The sequence below is a fragment of the Harpia harpyja genome, chromosome 23, assembly GCF_026419915.1.
Source record: "Harpia harpyja isolate bHarHar1 chromosome 23, bHarHar1 primary haplotype, whole genome shotgun sequence".
Taxonomy (NCBI): domain Eukaryota; kingdom Metazoa; phylum Chordata; class Aves; order Accipitriformes; family Accipitridae; genus Harpia; species Harpia harpyja.
The window spans coordinates 17,708,727-17,725,782 of NC_068962.1; the positions used below are offsets into that span (position 1 = coordinate 17,708,727).

A 17,056-nucleotide genomic window follows, 5' to 3' on the forward strand; every position below is an offset into this window, starting at 1 on the left:
TCCCTTCATCTCCCATGTGGGTCATAGCTTCACAGAGCACATTCTGCAAGTGTTGGGAAAGGAAGCAGCTAATAAAGCAAACGAACCTCAAACAACCACCTCCCCTTCCTGAAAAAAAAGTACATAGGTTAGTCACTTAAGCAAGTTTGACACAGAGACAGGTTTTTTGCTGAAGTTCATGAGTAAGACAAAGAGGAGAAAATAGTTATCAGTAACGATAACGTTACTACTCCAAGCTTTTTTACTCAACAGTTAAACAACAAAGTTTCAGTTCATAAGCCACACTTACAGGACAAGTTTACTGAACTGGATGTGTTTAGGATTAATCAAAGGCTCATTTAGTACTGAAGCCTTGAGCTATTAAAATTGATTTTGAACATGTACAACACCATGCAAGCATGAGTTTTGGTAACAGCAAAGCTCTGACTGTTTCTTTACTACTGCGTAGCTTGGGACAACTCACTTCACTCCTCTGAGCATGTGCTGCTTCTACCAGCCTTCAAGTAGTCTTGCCTCATTAAAAATTTGTTCTTCAGAGAGCCTTGTACCATGTGTTTGTCCAGTGACCAGCTCATTAGGTTCCCGACTTCACTGGGCCTCTCTAGGCATTGCTATAAATATTAATAATATTTAATTCCTCAGATTAGTATTCTTTTTAAAAAAAGATCAGCTATGTACATTGATTACTTCCCCATTCTGACTTCCTTTAGTCTCAAAGGATAATTATTTTTCCTTCAGGATCTAAGGCCCAATAGCTATTGCTGCCAACGACCATTGGATGAGATAAGAAATTGGCAGTAACATATTGAAAAAAAACCCAACCACAAAACCCCAAACCCCTACATTAAACTGTTAGCTATCAGTGATGCTTAATCCAACCCCAGAACCAAAAACTGTTCATGCTCTGCATTTTGGCCATATGTATTGTATGGATGGCTGGGAAAACATACTGATCAGTATCAGGTTGCTGTGATTTTAGGGAGGTAACTATCATTTATAGGGAACTAAATTTGGAAGCTGTTTCACTGCTGGCAAAACATAGCAAGAGGTTTCCAATTTTTACTAAGAAAGAGATAGAAATGATAGATTTGTATCATTTCTTTTTAGAAAGTGTTCTAGTAAGATGCTGTAATATGGACTTGATTTCCTTGGCAAATTTCAAGGGTATGTGAGGAGCACTCATTTACTGCTCAGCAAGTCGAATTCAGGTTATTAACAGCTTCAAGGAGAAAAGCATTTTAAAATCTGAGGTTCTCATTTAACTCTTCCTCCAGAGCTGCTCCAGCATAGAATTGTAAGCAGGACTATTGATCCAAACAGACTAAGTTCACAGCCCACTTTTCTAGCATCTTGTTTTTAAATGTCAAGCTTATCTCACAAAGCTGCAGAAACATAGCTGCTAACACTGCCTGATGCTCCATAAATCAGTCTATTCCTAGCACTAATTATCCCAAGCAGCTGTTATCCTCCATTTGATCTTCAGTATCCAGGAAATCTTTTCTTCAAAGACTAACTCAACCAAAGAACGTTTAGCGTGTGCCACATTCAGAGATAAAATGCATCTGTGTTACTTAAAGACCATGTACCTTGTTGGGCATTTTCAGTGAAGCCCCATTAACGCTCCTACAAGTTCACAATGGTTTAAAAATAAAAATAAAAAAAAAAAAAGGCATTTCATTAGGAAAAAGAACAACACGATGACTTGTACTGAAGTGTAATCCCCAGAAGAAGAAAAGAGGAGGTAGTACTAAGCTAGACAAGTGTGAAAGACTATGCATACAATCTAATTGCACAACTTTTTCTCTCAGGCTGTTTCCACATCCAAAAGCTTGTCAGAGAAAGATTAAAGATTGCAGTGACATGGTATTACAGTTATGCAGCTCACACAGCCACCCCTGCTGTGAGCTGAGACACACAAATAAACCTTTACATCTTGATTGTACAACATTCGCCATAGATGCCATGGCTTTTCACTACCTGCAGGAGTCGAAGCAGGATCTGCCGTCGGTTCAGAAGTGTCTAAAGGATTTGTGAAATACGAATGCGCTCAGGTGCACTTCTCGCATATCACTCCTTCACACGTGGCCTTTGGCAGCACGGGCTGTACAGCCAGCTTCCTCACAAACCCCAGTTAATGCAATGAGCTCCTAGGTTATACCCCGCACGCTGACAACGCCTCGCAGCAAAGCGCGCGACTACTTTCGCACACAGACCTGCGGGCTGAGCCCTTTGCTCAGCTGGGCCGCGCACCCCAATCCTCCCTTCCCGGCTAACGCTCGCCCTGCCCCAGGCAGACACGCTGGGCTGGAGCAGGATGAACTCACCTCGCCTCATTCAACCACAATAATCCCAGGGTGACTAAATAAAAGCCTCGCTTTTCCAGTTTTTCAGGGAACTATTAGACTAACCAAACTTTACCACTGATCAGGTATCCACCTGATTAGCTGCAAGTGAGCAGAGGGAACAGTAGTGTTAACAGACTGTTATTTCTGATGTCATGACTGACAGGGACTGTAGATGGAGAACAGGCTGTTCTGACTGTTGCTGTCAGCAAACAGCAGCATCCTTCCTTCAGGTGACTGCATGCCTCCTCAGTTTGAGCTGATCAAATCCCACCTTCCAAAGTTACTGCAGTACTAGAGAAATAAGGTATCACTGGTTTGAGAACCACTTTGCTCATATTAGGATATTTATATTAGTTATAATATTACATTATAGTTATATATTATATATATTATAGTTATATACTATATATAATATAGTTATATTATTATAACTTATATTTATACTATTTATATTAGTATATAAGTACTACAAGTATACTTGATAAGTAATCCAAAAAAAACCCCACACAATAATCTGTCACATTAACCCCTATTTCTAATACTGGGGAAGTATTTTATGTAACAAGTACTATCCAATACATCAACTTTTCATGGCACAGCTGTTGTGAAAAGTAACTCAGTGCACTCAAAACTCTACATGCATCACAAAACTAATCCTGCGAGATCAGCAACAGCAACAAGATTACAGTTACACAGAAGAATATGGAAAAGAAGCCAAGCAGTCAACCTCCAAGTTGTATGCATACCCAAAATAAACACAATCTCAGGTGTAGCACCAACTCAACCACTTCACTGTTGTCACAGCTGCTAGCACACTGACAAAGAAAATTTACAACCTCCTACACCAAATGTTGCAGGACAAGAATTCGGTAGCAATTCTGCAGTCTATACAGTCCTATACTGAACAATCTGCATTTTCTGTTGTAAACTGGGCCTAGATTCAGCAGCCAGATTGTTGCTTACAGAAGCATTTACTGAATTTACTGTTCCGTTCCGTGATAAGCAATGAACTATTTATTCTGCAAGAGTAATTTTTTATATTGTAACCACATTCAGCAGTTACTATCCCATCAGGTTTCTACGTAATAATAAAAAAAAAAAACAAAAAAACCCCCAACAAACTGGAGAACTATTTATTTGGGAGGAAGGGAGGGGAAGAAAGCAAGCTAGTTGTAGTTCGATAAGCAGTGGCTGATGCTCTCGCCACCTCAGGTGACCATTACAGGCTGGCCCTTTCACCTTAGCAGCTGAGGCCAACCACAGAGCATGCCTACAAGACACACTTCAGACAGGTCAGTTTAGCCCCACTTCACCCTCACCCCAGCCGTCTGCCATTTCCCAGGACAAGTATTCAAAGTGGGGGGAGAAGGAAGGATGCAGGGGTATGGCTCTGAATTTCACAGGGCCCACAGCTTATACAGAAGCAGGACATCACAGCTGGTCGAGCCGGGTCTCCCAGGTCTCAGCACAATCCTTCGGGTGAAGGCCTGGCATCTCCCAACGGGAAGCCGCTGTACTCGGCAGCCGCTCGCGTCCGTGTGAGGCACGTGTGGGGCTCCGTTTGAGGCTCGACAGGCAGAAGAGAACAGGCAGCTGAAGGCTCTCCCCTCTCAGAGGCGAGTGCCTGAGGTCAGCCGCTGGTTTTGCTCAGCTTCCACCCAGCCCTGAGCCTCTGGCATCTCCCTTTCCTGGGAAAATCCCACCCTTCCAGAGACAGCAGCTCACCGAACTGGAGCAGGAGCAGGAGCAGGAGCACCTCCCTCAAGGAGGTGACAGTCCCTTAGTCAGAGCTCCACACTGTCCCCAGGAATTGACCAGCGGCAGCGACCGCAACTCTGAATGCGGCTGATTTCCTATTAAAAGTAGCAGTGGAATGATACTTAAAAGAAAAAAGTGTCAGTCGGGTGTATTCTTATACCCCCCGCTGATCTCGAGCACTGCCCCGTGTCGCTGGAAGCTGTAAGTGCCCAGGTCCTGAACAGGCTCCCAGGGTTTGGAACAAAAGCAATCCTACTTCTGGATCCTGCTGCTAGTCAAAGTGGCCGCCAAGACAGTTCGCTTAGTTAAATCCCAAAGAACGTAGCTGAACGAGCCCAGGACAAAAGCCATTTTCAAGAACTGCACAGGTTTTAGCCAGTGATGGAATATGAGATTGTATCTGTTTGGACGGGGCAGGGAGGTATTTTCGATGGAGGTTAGACACTTCAGTGGTGAGAGTCAGGGACAAAGCAGCATGGTATGAAGTATGTGACATGGAAAAGTAAGGATTCATATAATCCCTAAAGCCGCAGAAGGAAAATATATGTCTTAGGAACGCATGTTGGCTCCTCAGCTCCCTAAACCAGCCTGGAATCCCAGCGTCGAGCAGCCGGGGAATGAGCTGCAGAGATGGCTGGCTGCATGTTCCCAGGAAGATCTCAGTAACAAAGCTGGTTGGAACCACTTTAATGGAAAGCTCTGCCATAAAATGCCAGCTTGTGGAGAGCAAAGTCCTTCACAGCAGAACGTTATCTTTGATGAAAACATTTCCAAATGCTAAAAGCATAATTTTGACTCTTTTTAGGATTAAACATTTTAACATCTTGCTTGAAAAAGGGCTCATTACATATCATGAAATGAGAAAGGGTGAGGTCAAAATCTGAATAAAGCATTTTAGTTCAAAATGGAAGCTTTCAGAATTTTGCTTCATAAGCAATTGACTTTTGTGAGTGGGTGTTTTATTTCGTACTGGAACAAGATATTTTAGTTGCTGCATTCTTAAAGCAGAATTTCCCTCAAAGTGAGGATTCCAGGTTCTGTACTGCTCTAAGCACTAATTCTTGCCATCTTTTGAATCTGATATTCTGCAGTGGCACAGACCACAAGAACTTTTCAGTTGAGATATGACCAAATCAGACAGCAAATCCAGCCTCTCTTTTTAGGAAAAAAAGAAAAAATATTATCTCCTTTTTAACACCAGAAAAGGAAAGAAGTTTTACTTAATCTTGGAAGTCAAGAAACTGAAATTAGCCACAAAGTGGCCTCTGAGGGATACCAAATCTGCACAATCACATAATTTCCAAAGTTTGTAAGGAAACTTTGGATTGGACAGTTTGCCAATTTAGAATTTATATTACAGCTTTCTTTTTACAGTGGAGAATATTAGCAAGAGAAGACAGCAGTCAGCTGAAATGTTTTGAATTAGCCAGCCAAGGGTTTCTATGGACTCACACACCAGTCAGCTTTCTGGGGCTAGCACAGATCATCCTGAAGAGCTGGCTGGAGACAATGAAGTAGGGTCATCTCTCCCTGTAGGACTTACCAATGCTACTGCTCATCAAGTGATCAAAGATGTCAAAATTCATTACCTACAAGATCCATGCTCTGTGTGCACATCCCGTCAGCAGCACTACACTTTAAGCCTGGGAACTTAGTCGATAGTTCTCTAGAATATCCCATGAGAGGCAATGGAGCAGCACAGTGCTGTACCAGAATTTTACTGACTTGCTGCTCTGTTAAACTACTTGCCCTCACACTGCTTCCCCAAGTCTCAGCATCCTGGCTGCGTCGCTCCAAGACCAGTTCCAAGATCATATTCTCATCAAAAGAAAGTAACTATGGAATTCACTACCTAAAAACTCCCCAGGATTATTCAGTTAGTGATAGCTGTCAGCCTTTAACACAGAGATGGCACTTTTCATGTGGATAACTTCCAAAACTGCATAAAATACTATGACAGTAAACTCCCAATGGCATTCAAAACCAAAAATCATTGCCCTTGCAAAGCATCAGCATCTTGTTCAGTGTTCCACACTGCTGGTGTTATGTTTGGTAACACTCACTTTTCTCTTCTTTCTCCCAGACCACTAACAGATATCCAGAATACACAATCTAATTTACATTAGCAAATACTAAACATGACACACACCTACTCATTGAAACATTTCTTCGTGATCTGGTGCACAGCAATGAATGATGCTGTTTGCAGTCCTTCTCCTCCGAGCCTAGTGTTAAAAGTAATCCTTCTCAGTCCAGGCTCCCACTGCAATGGAGTAAGCTTTCAGATTTCCCAGAATCTTGGCTGGCTGAAGCTGAACGAAATGTGATAATCAAACAGCATTTAATTTTATATTCACCACGATAGGTGGCTCTTTTGAAGGGTTCTCCAGTAATATTTTTAAGCATCACACAATTTATTAATAATGCTGGATAACAATGAACAAGCCAGTTAGGATCACACTTACAGCCATTTTCCCTTGTGCACAGCCCATACCCAAGGGACTGGCAGGTGAACTTCACCATCCAGATCAAAAGAGCTGCTGCCCAGTGGCCCAATGCAGCTTATGGACCAAGCGCACAGCTACCATCCCCACTGAGCCAAGCTTGAGCATCCCTAAAATACAGGTTCTCTCCTTTTCTAACTGTCCCATTACTTCACTCCTTGCAAACCAGCACAGGACATAGAATGGATTACAAAATCCTTGCTAACCAGTCCTCAGCCTACGTCCACATCTTGAGTCATAAGTAACAGAGAAAGCCTTCACTCTATGCAGCATAACTAACAGTTTGATGAAAATAGCAATAATTAAAAATCAATAGCAATATTCTGTTTATTTACACATGTATTGCTACAAATAGGCAACTGGCTGTAAAGAAAATTCAGCCTACCTTTGGCAACAGTTTAAAAAAACAATTTATGACATTTTCAAGCTCACAATTCTGTTTCATTCCATTTCCTTTTACCCACCAAAAGGCTTCAAAGGACAAAAGATCAGGTGGAACTAAATTAAGAACAATTCATTAGGAAAAACAAGAAGTAGCCACAAGCAACATTTCTTAAGTATGCATTTCAAAAAGCCACAGCATCAATTTAAAGGATCAAATTCATTAGCACCCACGAAGGGTAGAGACTACTAATGTAACCAAGCACACAAGTACAGATGAGGTAATAGGAAAGCTACTGAACTGAAACATGCAGCCAATTGAGTCATCTGAGGATGACTCACATGAAATCAGACTCCATAAGAAGTAAACCTCCTATTTTAACCACATCAAAGGAGGAATGTACTTTTGATAGATCAATTAAATAGTTATTGCTATAAAAAGTTACCCAAGCAGATTCATCTGGCTTCAAACATCAGAGCTACTGAGTTTAATTTAAAATGTGTTAGAGCAACACCTTGAAAATGAGACGTGGTTTTCTAAACGAATGACCTGTTTCACATCCACCTGGAAATCTAAATTAGAGTTGGAGATGAACACAGCAAGTACATGATAGTCCCTCTTTTAATTGCAAATGCAGTACCAGAAATTGCACATACATTAATATTTTTAATACAGAACATCCTCCTCTTTAATATATATTTCAGACATTAAAGTGAGGAACATGAAAAGCAAATACAAGCTTCAAATTTGGCCCCTAATTTATAACAATGGAGATTCACAGGGAGGGGGGTTGGGGGGGGGGGGTGCAAAATTGCCACAGTAGCAGCATTCACTGAGTAACTCAGTTCTTCATAAAGAAAGAAAAAAAAAATTAAACCAGAGCAATTGAGGTGTTCCAGGTTAAAGCATATTGATACAACTGCAAGAGTACATCAAACTGCTGGGAAGCAAGTGGGAAAAGGCAGATAAACCACATGCATAATTTGACCTGCATGAATTATTACACATGTACACAAGTGTTTGCCCCATGTTACGAGACATCTGATCCAGAGTGACAATCACAGAATCATACCATAGAATCACAGAATACCAGGCTGGAAGGGACCTCAAGGATCATCTGGTCCAACCTTTCTGGGCAAAAAGCACCGTCTAGACAAGATGGCCCAGCACCCTGTCCAGCCAAATCTTAAAAGTGTCCAATGTTGGGGAATCCACCACTTCCCTGGGGAGATTATTCCAACGGCTGATTGTTCTCATTGTGAAAAATTTTCCTCTCCTCCAAGAACGTTTCAAAGTTCAAGTTCAATCAAATCAATATTAGCTGTGTTAACAGTCCACAGTATATTGTACTAAAGCTGTTCTTACACCTTTAATCAAACTTTCATCCTATGAACTAAAATTTGTGAATATCTGCCTTGGTTTTATAACAAATGTTGAGGGAAGAGGAGGGATGGAGAAAACAGGTGAGTAGATAGTTAGTGCATGCAGGAAAAAGACAAGGAAGAACATACGAAAGAGACCAAGGAACAATGTGAAGAAAACTCCAAGATGGGGAATAGCCTGACTGAGAGCCAGTGGTAGACACTGCAGGGTAGGCAAGATGCAGGGAGGGGAAAAATGGAACAGGGCTGAGAAGTCCAATATTTAAAGACTGGGATCAAGTAAGAAAAGCTAATAAAGAGTTAGGAAGGGGAAAAAAGTAGAAGATGGGACAGGACACACAGATGCGGCAGGACTGAAGCTAAAGAGAAAGTTTGGAGGGAGGGAGCGAGGAAAGAGAAAACAGAAGTTTAATCTAGATGGGCAAGTACTTTTGCATATCTAAGTTGCACTTTTCCAGAGACACCTGATGATGGTGATCTTGCCCAGTCCTCTCCTAACCAACTCATACAACTACAACATCAGGCAAGGCTTTCCCAGTTTCCTCTGAGTTCCACACCCTGTGAGGAGAGTTGACGTTACACAGACAGTAGCACATTCTCACAAGTTGAGGAGACTTCATAGCCTGGTCTTCTACCAGTAAACTCTGTCCATCCCCTGGGAACACACAGGGTACCAATTTGTGCCCAGATGATGCCAGTTTGTGCTGGCTTTCTATCCAGTTAAGATGCACTCAAAGAGATCACAAGTATTGCTAATAAGCGTATACATAAACCTCTGAATTTCTGTAGTTGGACTCCAAAACATTCAGCCCACTCTATCAGGAGCTTCTGAGTAACCTTCACAACCACGTGGGAATTGATGAACTCAGTTATAATTAAGCAGCCTTTTGTCACCATTTTTCAACTAATTCACATACGGAACCTAATACTTCCTTTGTGAACAACACTTATTTGACAGCGTGACTTTAAACCTTTTAATCCAATTATTGCCTGACCACATTTGTAAAGCACTTCCCTTCACATTTAAGAGAAGGATATGAAAGCCACCAACCTATGAAAACCAGAGATACACCTCTATCTCTGCACAAAATAAAATATTCTGTCTCCCTCTACTGGCTCTGCATTAAATCAAACCAGGAAGAGAAAAAGAAAAACTAGAAAGCTAATGTTTACTGTTATCTTGGAGTTTTCTATACAGGAGTCAATGCTGAAATAGCAGAAGAATAATACTTATCTTTAATCGTAGTTTCTAAACACGTAATACAACAGAGAATACTAAGAGTCTTTCTGAACACAGCACGAGACCCATTTAAAGTTATTATTGGTAAACAGCACCATAGCTACATAGCACCAAATTAACGATCTCTTTGTGAAATTTTCTACTAAAATTATTTCTCCATTAAAAATAGAAGAGAATTTTAATGAACTTTCTGTTAATACAACTTGAGCTTATTTTATATTGAATCAGATTTAAGCATTCCTGCTTGCTTCCAGCCAGACTGAGTTACAATTGAGCTGGATGATTTTGCTTATAAATAATTTATATATAATACATGCATTTATTTTTTTAAATTAAAATGACAGGCAATCAAAGTTTGTGATTCAAGGAACCTCTGGTTTGCAATTTGATCAGTCAAAATATATTGAGTAATATAAGCAAGCTGTCACTATATAAAATTGAGGAAGAGAGAAAAGAATGAGAAGTCTTTTGCGTATTCTTTAGATGATAGCTGCAAAACCTTGATTTATTTTTTTACTGAATTCTGCTTTTCTCAAATGATATAATTAAGCGCATAAAGCACTCTGCTTTCTAAGATGGATTTGAAACAGCTTACAATGCTACAGAACAAACTTACATCTTGTTACTCCAAATAAGTCAAAATCACAAGAGTAAGAGACACATGTGCCTAGAAGCCATGTTTGCCATCAGGCCATCACTGTGATTTCTCTCTTGCTGCTTTTCTTCACTGGAGTATTTTATTTAAATTTGGGTAGAAGTGTTATTAAAATGAAACTGGTCAGTCATCTATCTTACAAACTAGAAGTACAGCACAGTGTACTGCTTTTAGCAGGTATCCACCAGAACAATTTATCCTTCCCCAACAGAGCCGTAGCCATTCATGCTTCTGACCAAAATGCATTTCACTCTCCAGTGAATTTTGTTTTCTACAGTAATACCTATTTGTATGCAAGACATACACCACCTACCAGGGATAAGGGTCAACAGCATAATGAGAAACACAGCAAGTTATGAAGTTGTCTCTGGCGACTGTTTGCTCCTCCACGGTTACTCTATCCACTCAGGATTCAAATACCGCAGGCGCTGTGCTTGGTGTCGCTGATCCTGCAGCACAAGCAAGCCAGGCACGGGCTTCCAAAGCTGCCAGAGGGCCATGCCTCCTCTTCCGTGCATCAGGCAGAGACCGAGAGCCAGCACAGGTCAAAGACTGATCAGTGGACGGCTCCCTGTGTGGTCTGCAAAACTTGCAGGCACTGAACTTTCAGATACTGAACATACACAGTTTTAAGCATACAGTTTTTTAAGCATTACCTGCTTCTGCTCTGTAGAAGCAGACTAAAGCATGATAGACATTTTGTCAGAAAATAAGGGAGCAAGTTTATCAGCCCTGTAATTTCCTAACTAGCTGAAGTTACCACTAGGAGTGAATTTGTCAGGCAGTATTCAAAAAGGCTCTGACAAAGCCAGAATTAAGCATCAAGAGAGATTTTCCATCTTTTCCTGAAACAGTATTTGTTTGCAGTTGGCCTGTACAGACTGCTTAAAGGTAGAATCTAAACATCTGAATGTGAACTTAAGGTTAATTTAACTAGAGTTCTACCTCTAGAGATTTCACTATATGTGGGGAAAAAAAATTCCCAGTGCAACAATAGTATAAGCATACCATGAAACTCTATATAAATCAGTTGAAGAATCACTTATATTTTGAAATGTTAGAATTAATGATAACACAATTCCAAGAAATTTTAGTTTGCCACTAAAAAAACATACCTTAAAAGGAAAAATACTTTAACGACTTTGCCATACTTACTTGATAAAGATTTTAGTACTACAGGATTATAAAGCTTTATGGCACAGAACATTATATTGCAAGTATATACTTTCATCAGAAAAACACAGAACGACAAGAACTTCTACAAATTAATAACAAGGTTTTGAATATTTAAAAATGAGAGGGTAGTCTACAGAAAATCTAGTTTCCAAGGGCTTTAGTGAGCAGAAAAACTCTCTTACATTTTGGGGCGGAGGTGTGCATTTTTTAACGTTCCATCACATTAACTGTTCTTTTTTTAAGGTTAAAAGAGGAGAAAATAGATTTCTCCACTGTTAGCGTAACAATTTTGTTGAGACTTTAGGACTTTACATACTCAGGAGCTGCACTTCTCAAGCTACTCTAAGCAACTACCTTCTCCTGTGCACCCACTTCTACCACCCTCTGCAGAAACTGGGAACAGGGAACTGTCACAGGAAAGAAAAAAGGAATTATCTTACTGGATCACCTCTCCAATTTGATTCATTATATCCCACACAGGGGCTCCTACTGGTACACAGGAAACAGTACAAAGGCAAGAATAAATGGTTGGAGGGAAGAAGACCAGTTGGGCCTGCCTTCGGACAGCTGTTGATCAAATATAGCCTCAAAGGCACGATTACCAGGAAATTTAAAGTTGTACATCCTACAGCAAAAGCTTAGTGCTGCATTCTCTGTATAGTGCTAGTACATTTATACTGAGCAATGAAAACACAGTCTTGATCTACTCCAAAGCAACTGAAGTGATCAGGAGTCATTCAACAAATCCCAGTGGCTTTGGATTAGATCTTAAAGCAAGAAATAACTAAGTTTTTGGTGCCCTGGAGTATATACATCTGGATTTTCAGAAGCATAAGCTGAAAATCAACCCTAGGTAAATATGCTATATTAATAATAAAAATACCTCACTTAGAGATGTAACATACAAACCTACACATAGTCTTCAAAAACCTGCATGTACATGCATGGATATTAGGCAATCAACTGCATGACTTTAAAACTTCAGCTATCTCAGTTGTTACTAGCACATTTTAAACATAATGCCCCATTAATCTAAGTGTAAAACGGTACCTGATATTCGTAAAAACACATTCATATTTAGGATGAAATCCCATATCCCTTTCAGTCAATAGGTTTTTACCTAATGAATAAGGTCAGGATGCTCAGACCTTCAGAATTTATAGTGAAATCCTCCAAATACTTAAACACATGCAAAATTCAAGTAGTCTCATTTAAAAGGAGACTACAGTATATGCTTAAGTGTTAATGGCACTGAGGACTCAATTATCAAGCTGATGTTGAGAAAGAAAAAGAGTAGGTGAGAAGAAGAAATATGCCTATGCAGTGCATGACAGCCAAGAACTTTCATGCTAGGTTTAAGTAAAACGAAGGCACACTTTTAAATGCTTAAAAATTAAGTTTCACAGTAACAGACAAACCCTTAACTAAACTACATTAGCACATGCCACTACAGTAAGATTCTTTTAATAACATCTTTACATGCACCTCAAAGCTCCTACAGGCATTTTTGTGAAAAGACCATGCTTTTTTTACTGTACCTGAACATTTCTGTACCTGTCACGCTGCATGTTAATGAAAAAATAAGACAGGGAACATTAGGTTATTTTCACATGTCCTTTCTAAAGGTATGATTTCTATTTATTTTTACACATCACATTACATGCAGTTTCACTTTAGCAGAACTAACAAAAGCACTTCAGCCTAACTTTAGATGACAACTTTGCCAAGTCAAATAAAAAGGTTTCACTGTGCTGGAAGAAAAGACTAAACAATTAAAGAGCAACGTTTCTCCTCTTTGCACCCTCTCTGCAACCCCCAAAACACAGGCACTGATAAAGAGGTTTGAGGGAAGTAGGTTTGTTTTTACTAATACTCCTCATCTTGAATCGACTCGATAGGAAGGAGTTATGCACTACTAACAATGCTCTGGGAAGACAATTGCTGTCTATAGTTTCCAGTGAGAAGAAGTTAAAGACAGCATGCACACCAAAAAATTCAGCTCGGGCTTTCTGTGAATTAACGCTGAAAAAGCCTGGCAGACAACCTACGGTCAGGGTGCCACACCAGTGCACAATGCTGAGGCTACGGCAGCACACCCAGTTGAGCTAGTTGAACTTTGCCTGTTCCCAGGTGCCACTGACACCACTGGCAGCCAGTCATACCCAAGGAATAAACATAACCTGGCCTCTTGATTTTTAAATCAAGTGGGAGGCCTTAACTGAAATACTGCCCACATTAATGAAATAAACTACTTAGGGTAGTACACATGTACGCAGAAAGCACTTACGTCGTTTCTGGGAAACCGCCTGTAAACAAGCTGTGACGATATCGCAGTTCTTCTGGACTTTATGTACAAGCCTGTCCTTCTGCTTCAGAAGACGAAGCAACTTTGCTGATTGAACAGAAATTCTGTAATTCAGTTCTCGTTTTATAGTTGTTAATTCATCGACATCTGCCAATAAGCAGAGAAAATAACTTCAGTACAGTACAGGCCAAAAAAAATCATAAACAGCTTATTGTAGTTGACATGCAAAGGGACTTGCCCCATGGATATTTACATATACAAACCTTCTATAAATTACAAGTTCTATTGACTGGGATAATTCCCAATTATAAACATTTTCAGGATCTGAGCCAAAGTCTTTAATTTTCTTTTAAACTAAAGTACTTCAACTTATTGCACAGTGTATAAATCTTAATAATTATACTGTTATAAATTGGAAAAATTGTGACAGACATAGCCAGAATATACCTGTAGTAGTGCAACCAGGGGGCAAATTTTAAATTACAGTACCTTCCAGAAGCTGCTGGTGGAAAGGGTGCATGGGGAATAAGCAAATGGTAACAGGCAAAGGAACACGTTCAAGAAGGTGCCTGCAAAGCTAGAAGGGCAGCTCCAGGATGAGCTCTTTCCACTAAGATGCAAACTAGGTGGCTTCAGTCACGGCCTCAACTATTTCCACTGGTCTGTCACAGTGCCACCAGACACCCTTAGTTCACCAAAATGTCTCAGCTTACTTCTAATATTCCTGTTGTCCCCTCATGTGGTGAGCTTCAGGTCCAGGAGAAAAGGGAGTTGCTGGGGAGATGTCTTAAGTCTTTTTTTTTTTTTTTTTTTTTTTTTTTGAGTCCTCTGCTCTGTTCTTCGGGGCACAACCCACCAGTGAAATCTTGGGTCTTGCCTATCACATGCTGACCCCGTAATAGGCCGGTACAGCTTGCCACCACATCTAAACAGCTGTCTGTTCCCTGCGGCTAAGTTTTCAAATCCTATCACTTTCAATCCAACCATGCCCCCCTGATGCTGGGAGAAAAATCAATAAAAAAAATCCATACTTTGGTAACCCGATCCAATGAGAAAAATATTTATGCATCCAGGAAAAACTACTATTAGCGGGATGGTAAACAGCTCAGCTCCTATGGCAAAACTTTTTCAATAGTTCTGGAGAGCTTAAAGAAAAGGACAAATTAGGCTGAAATGACAATCAGTCATGGGATAGTGAAGAGCAAGGCACGACTGCACGGGAAGGGAGCCCCTGGTAAAACAGTCCTGTATTTTATAGATGCTAGCCTGTTTCAGCACCTGCTGCTCTGCTGGAACTCCCAATCCCTTGTACCAGGCGAGGTGATTTAACGCTACACCTAAGGATTTGGGGAGCAAAAAATTTAAGTCGTATTCCAACTGACTTGTACAGTCACTACAAAAGTAGCGAGCTGAATTTTATTCTTTCCTACTCGTGCCAGTTAGCTGTCCCTGTGAAAACAATTAACTCTGCAGCAAAATTAATGAGTTCAAATTCCACAAAACATATTCCTGAACAAGCAAATTTCTTGCTGAGTCCCAGATTGCCACAGGACACACATAGGAACTTGAGCTCCATCCTTTAACATCAGATGGCATATCAGCCCATTAAGAAGCCAAACACGGAAGCAGAAAGCTGTTTGCCCAGGTCTGAAAAACAAGCACGTTTATTCACCTCCTGCTTTTTTCCCCCTTGTCAAAAGCAAGAATGATTTAACATCAGGAGACAAGAGGCCTTTGTACAGCCCTCCTGATGGGGCCAACTTGGAGTTGCAAGTCTCATTCTTTCACAAGCACGCAGTGTTGTGGCCACTTGGCTTTCATAAGGATTCTTTAATAGTTTCATCTGGATTTTGGTTAGCTGACTATTGCACTTACTTTTTTTTAATTACTTTTTTTTTTTTTTTTTTCCCTAGAAGACATGCTTACCTGCAAGTAAGCTTTACAATTGCCAGGTTTAGTTTAAGCCCCCTAGAACCAAAAGGGCCTAAACCACCCAACTACCTCTTACGGCACAGCGTGCGTGGCATCTCTTCCAGCTTAAGAGAAAAGGGACGGAAAGGGACGGGAACCCGGCCACCGATCCGCTGCCGTAAGCGAAGAACAGCACGGAGCTGACAGGAGCACAGCAGCCCGTGCGCTCTCACGGCGGCCCCGCGGCAGCTGACCCCGGTTTCGCTCCTCAGACGAGGAGCGATGGAAGAGGGCGGGCGGCCCTGGGCCGACGGGGGAACGGCCTGCCCGCGCCCGGCCAGCCCCTGGGGCAGACGGCCGCGCACACGGGCCGCTGCGGCGAGGGAGGGAGGATCCATAGGCTCGCCTGTAGGATCACCTATGGGATCTATAGGCGCGCGCGGGCACGGCGGCGGGAGAGAGGGGACTGCCGCCTTCGAGCGGGCACTCCCCTGCGGGCTCGGAGGGGGAAGCGAGGCGGCAGGGGCAGCTCCCGGCCCCGGCGGAGCGGTGCGGGGCAGACCGTACCTTTCAGCCGCAGGTACTCGACCTGGCTCGGCCGCCGCTGCAGCTCCCGGAGGACGCGGGAGCGGGCGCTGCCCGAGGGGGCGGCCGCCTCGGCGGCGCTGTAGAGCTCGGTGAGCAGCCCGCTCACCAGCGACGAGGTGCGGCTGGACCGGCCGCTGCCGGGACCTTCCTCGTCCTCGTCCTCCTCGGCCAGGCTGTCGGCGCTGCTGCCCGCCCTGCCGCCCGGGCCGGGCTCCGCGGCCTCCATCTTCCTCAGCCGCCCGGCAGCCCCGAGTTCCGGGCTCGGCCCGTTCCACAGCGAGGCGCGCGGGGGGGGCGGGAGGGCCCAGGCCGGCAGGACGCTCCCCCGCAGGCAGGAGTGCCGCGCCCGGCTCCACTCCGCCCCCCCCCCCCTCCACGCACCGCGCGGCGTGGTAGAGGCCGGCGGCGGGCGGGGAGGGCGGGGGCGCTGCACCTGCTGACGGGCGGCGAGGGCGGCCCCGCCCCGCCCTGGGGCGGTAACCCGCGGTCCCGGTCCCGGTCCCGGTCCCGGTCCCCGGGGCGGTGCGGCCGCCTGGTTCTGTTAAGCCCCGTGCGGGGCGCTGAGCAACGGCCGCCGCTGCTGCCGCAGCCCGCCTCCCCCGGACCTGCCTCCGCGCACCGCCCCGGGACGGCCCCGGACACACAGAGGGACGGGAGGGGGCGGGGCCAGCCGGGGGGCGGGGAGCAGGCGGGGCCGAGGGCGCCGCTCCCCGCCGCGGCGGCCGCGGCCGGGCCACGTGACCCCCCCCCCCCCCGCGCCGCTCTGCCGGGTCATATGCCGGGGGCGGGGCGGGCCCGCGCGCTGCTCCT

At 43.3% G+C, this 17,056-nt stretch overlaps 1 protein-coding gene across 3 annotated transcripts in view; it reads right to left on the bottom strand.

Moving 5' to 3' along the window:
• Nucleotides 1–16,737, bottom strand: part of TBC1D30 (TBC1 domain family member 30) — a 57,821-nt gene extending 41,084 nt beyond the window's left edge. The window contains exons 1-2 of one of the 3 annotated variants that reach the window (XM_052774325.1): nt 16,353–16,737; nt 13,730–13,894 (exon numbers count right to left, since the gene is read on the bottom strand). Coding sequence is in view for 2 of the 3 variants with exons in the window: in XM_052774320.1 (XP_052630280.1) it covers nt 13,730–13,894; nt 16,226–16,472 (412 nt within the window). In the remaining variant the exon portion in view is untranslated. Of the gene's footprint in view, nt 1–13,729; nt 13,895–16,225 lie in introns of all 3 variants that reach the window. The other 2 variants (XM_052774320.1, XM_052774321.1) reach the window with 2 other exon arrangements.
• Nucleotides 16,738–17,056: the final 319 nt, after the last annotated feature.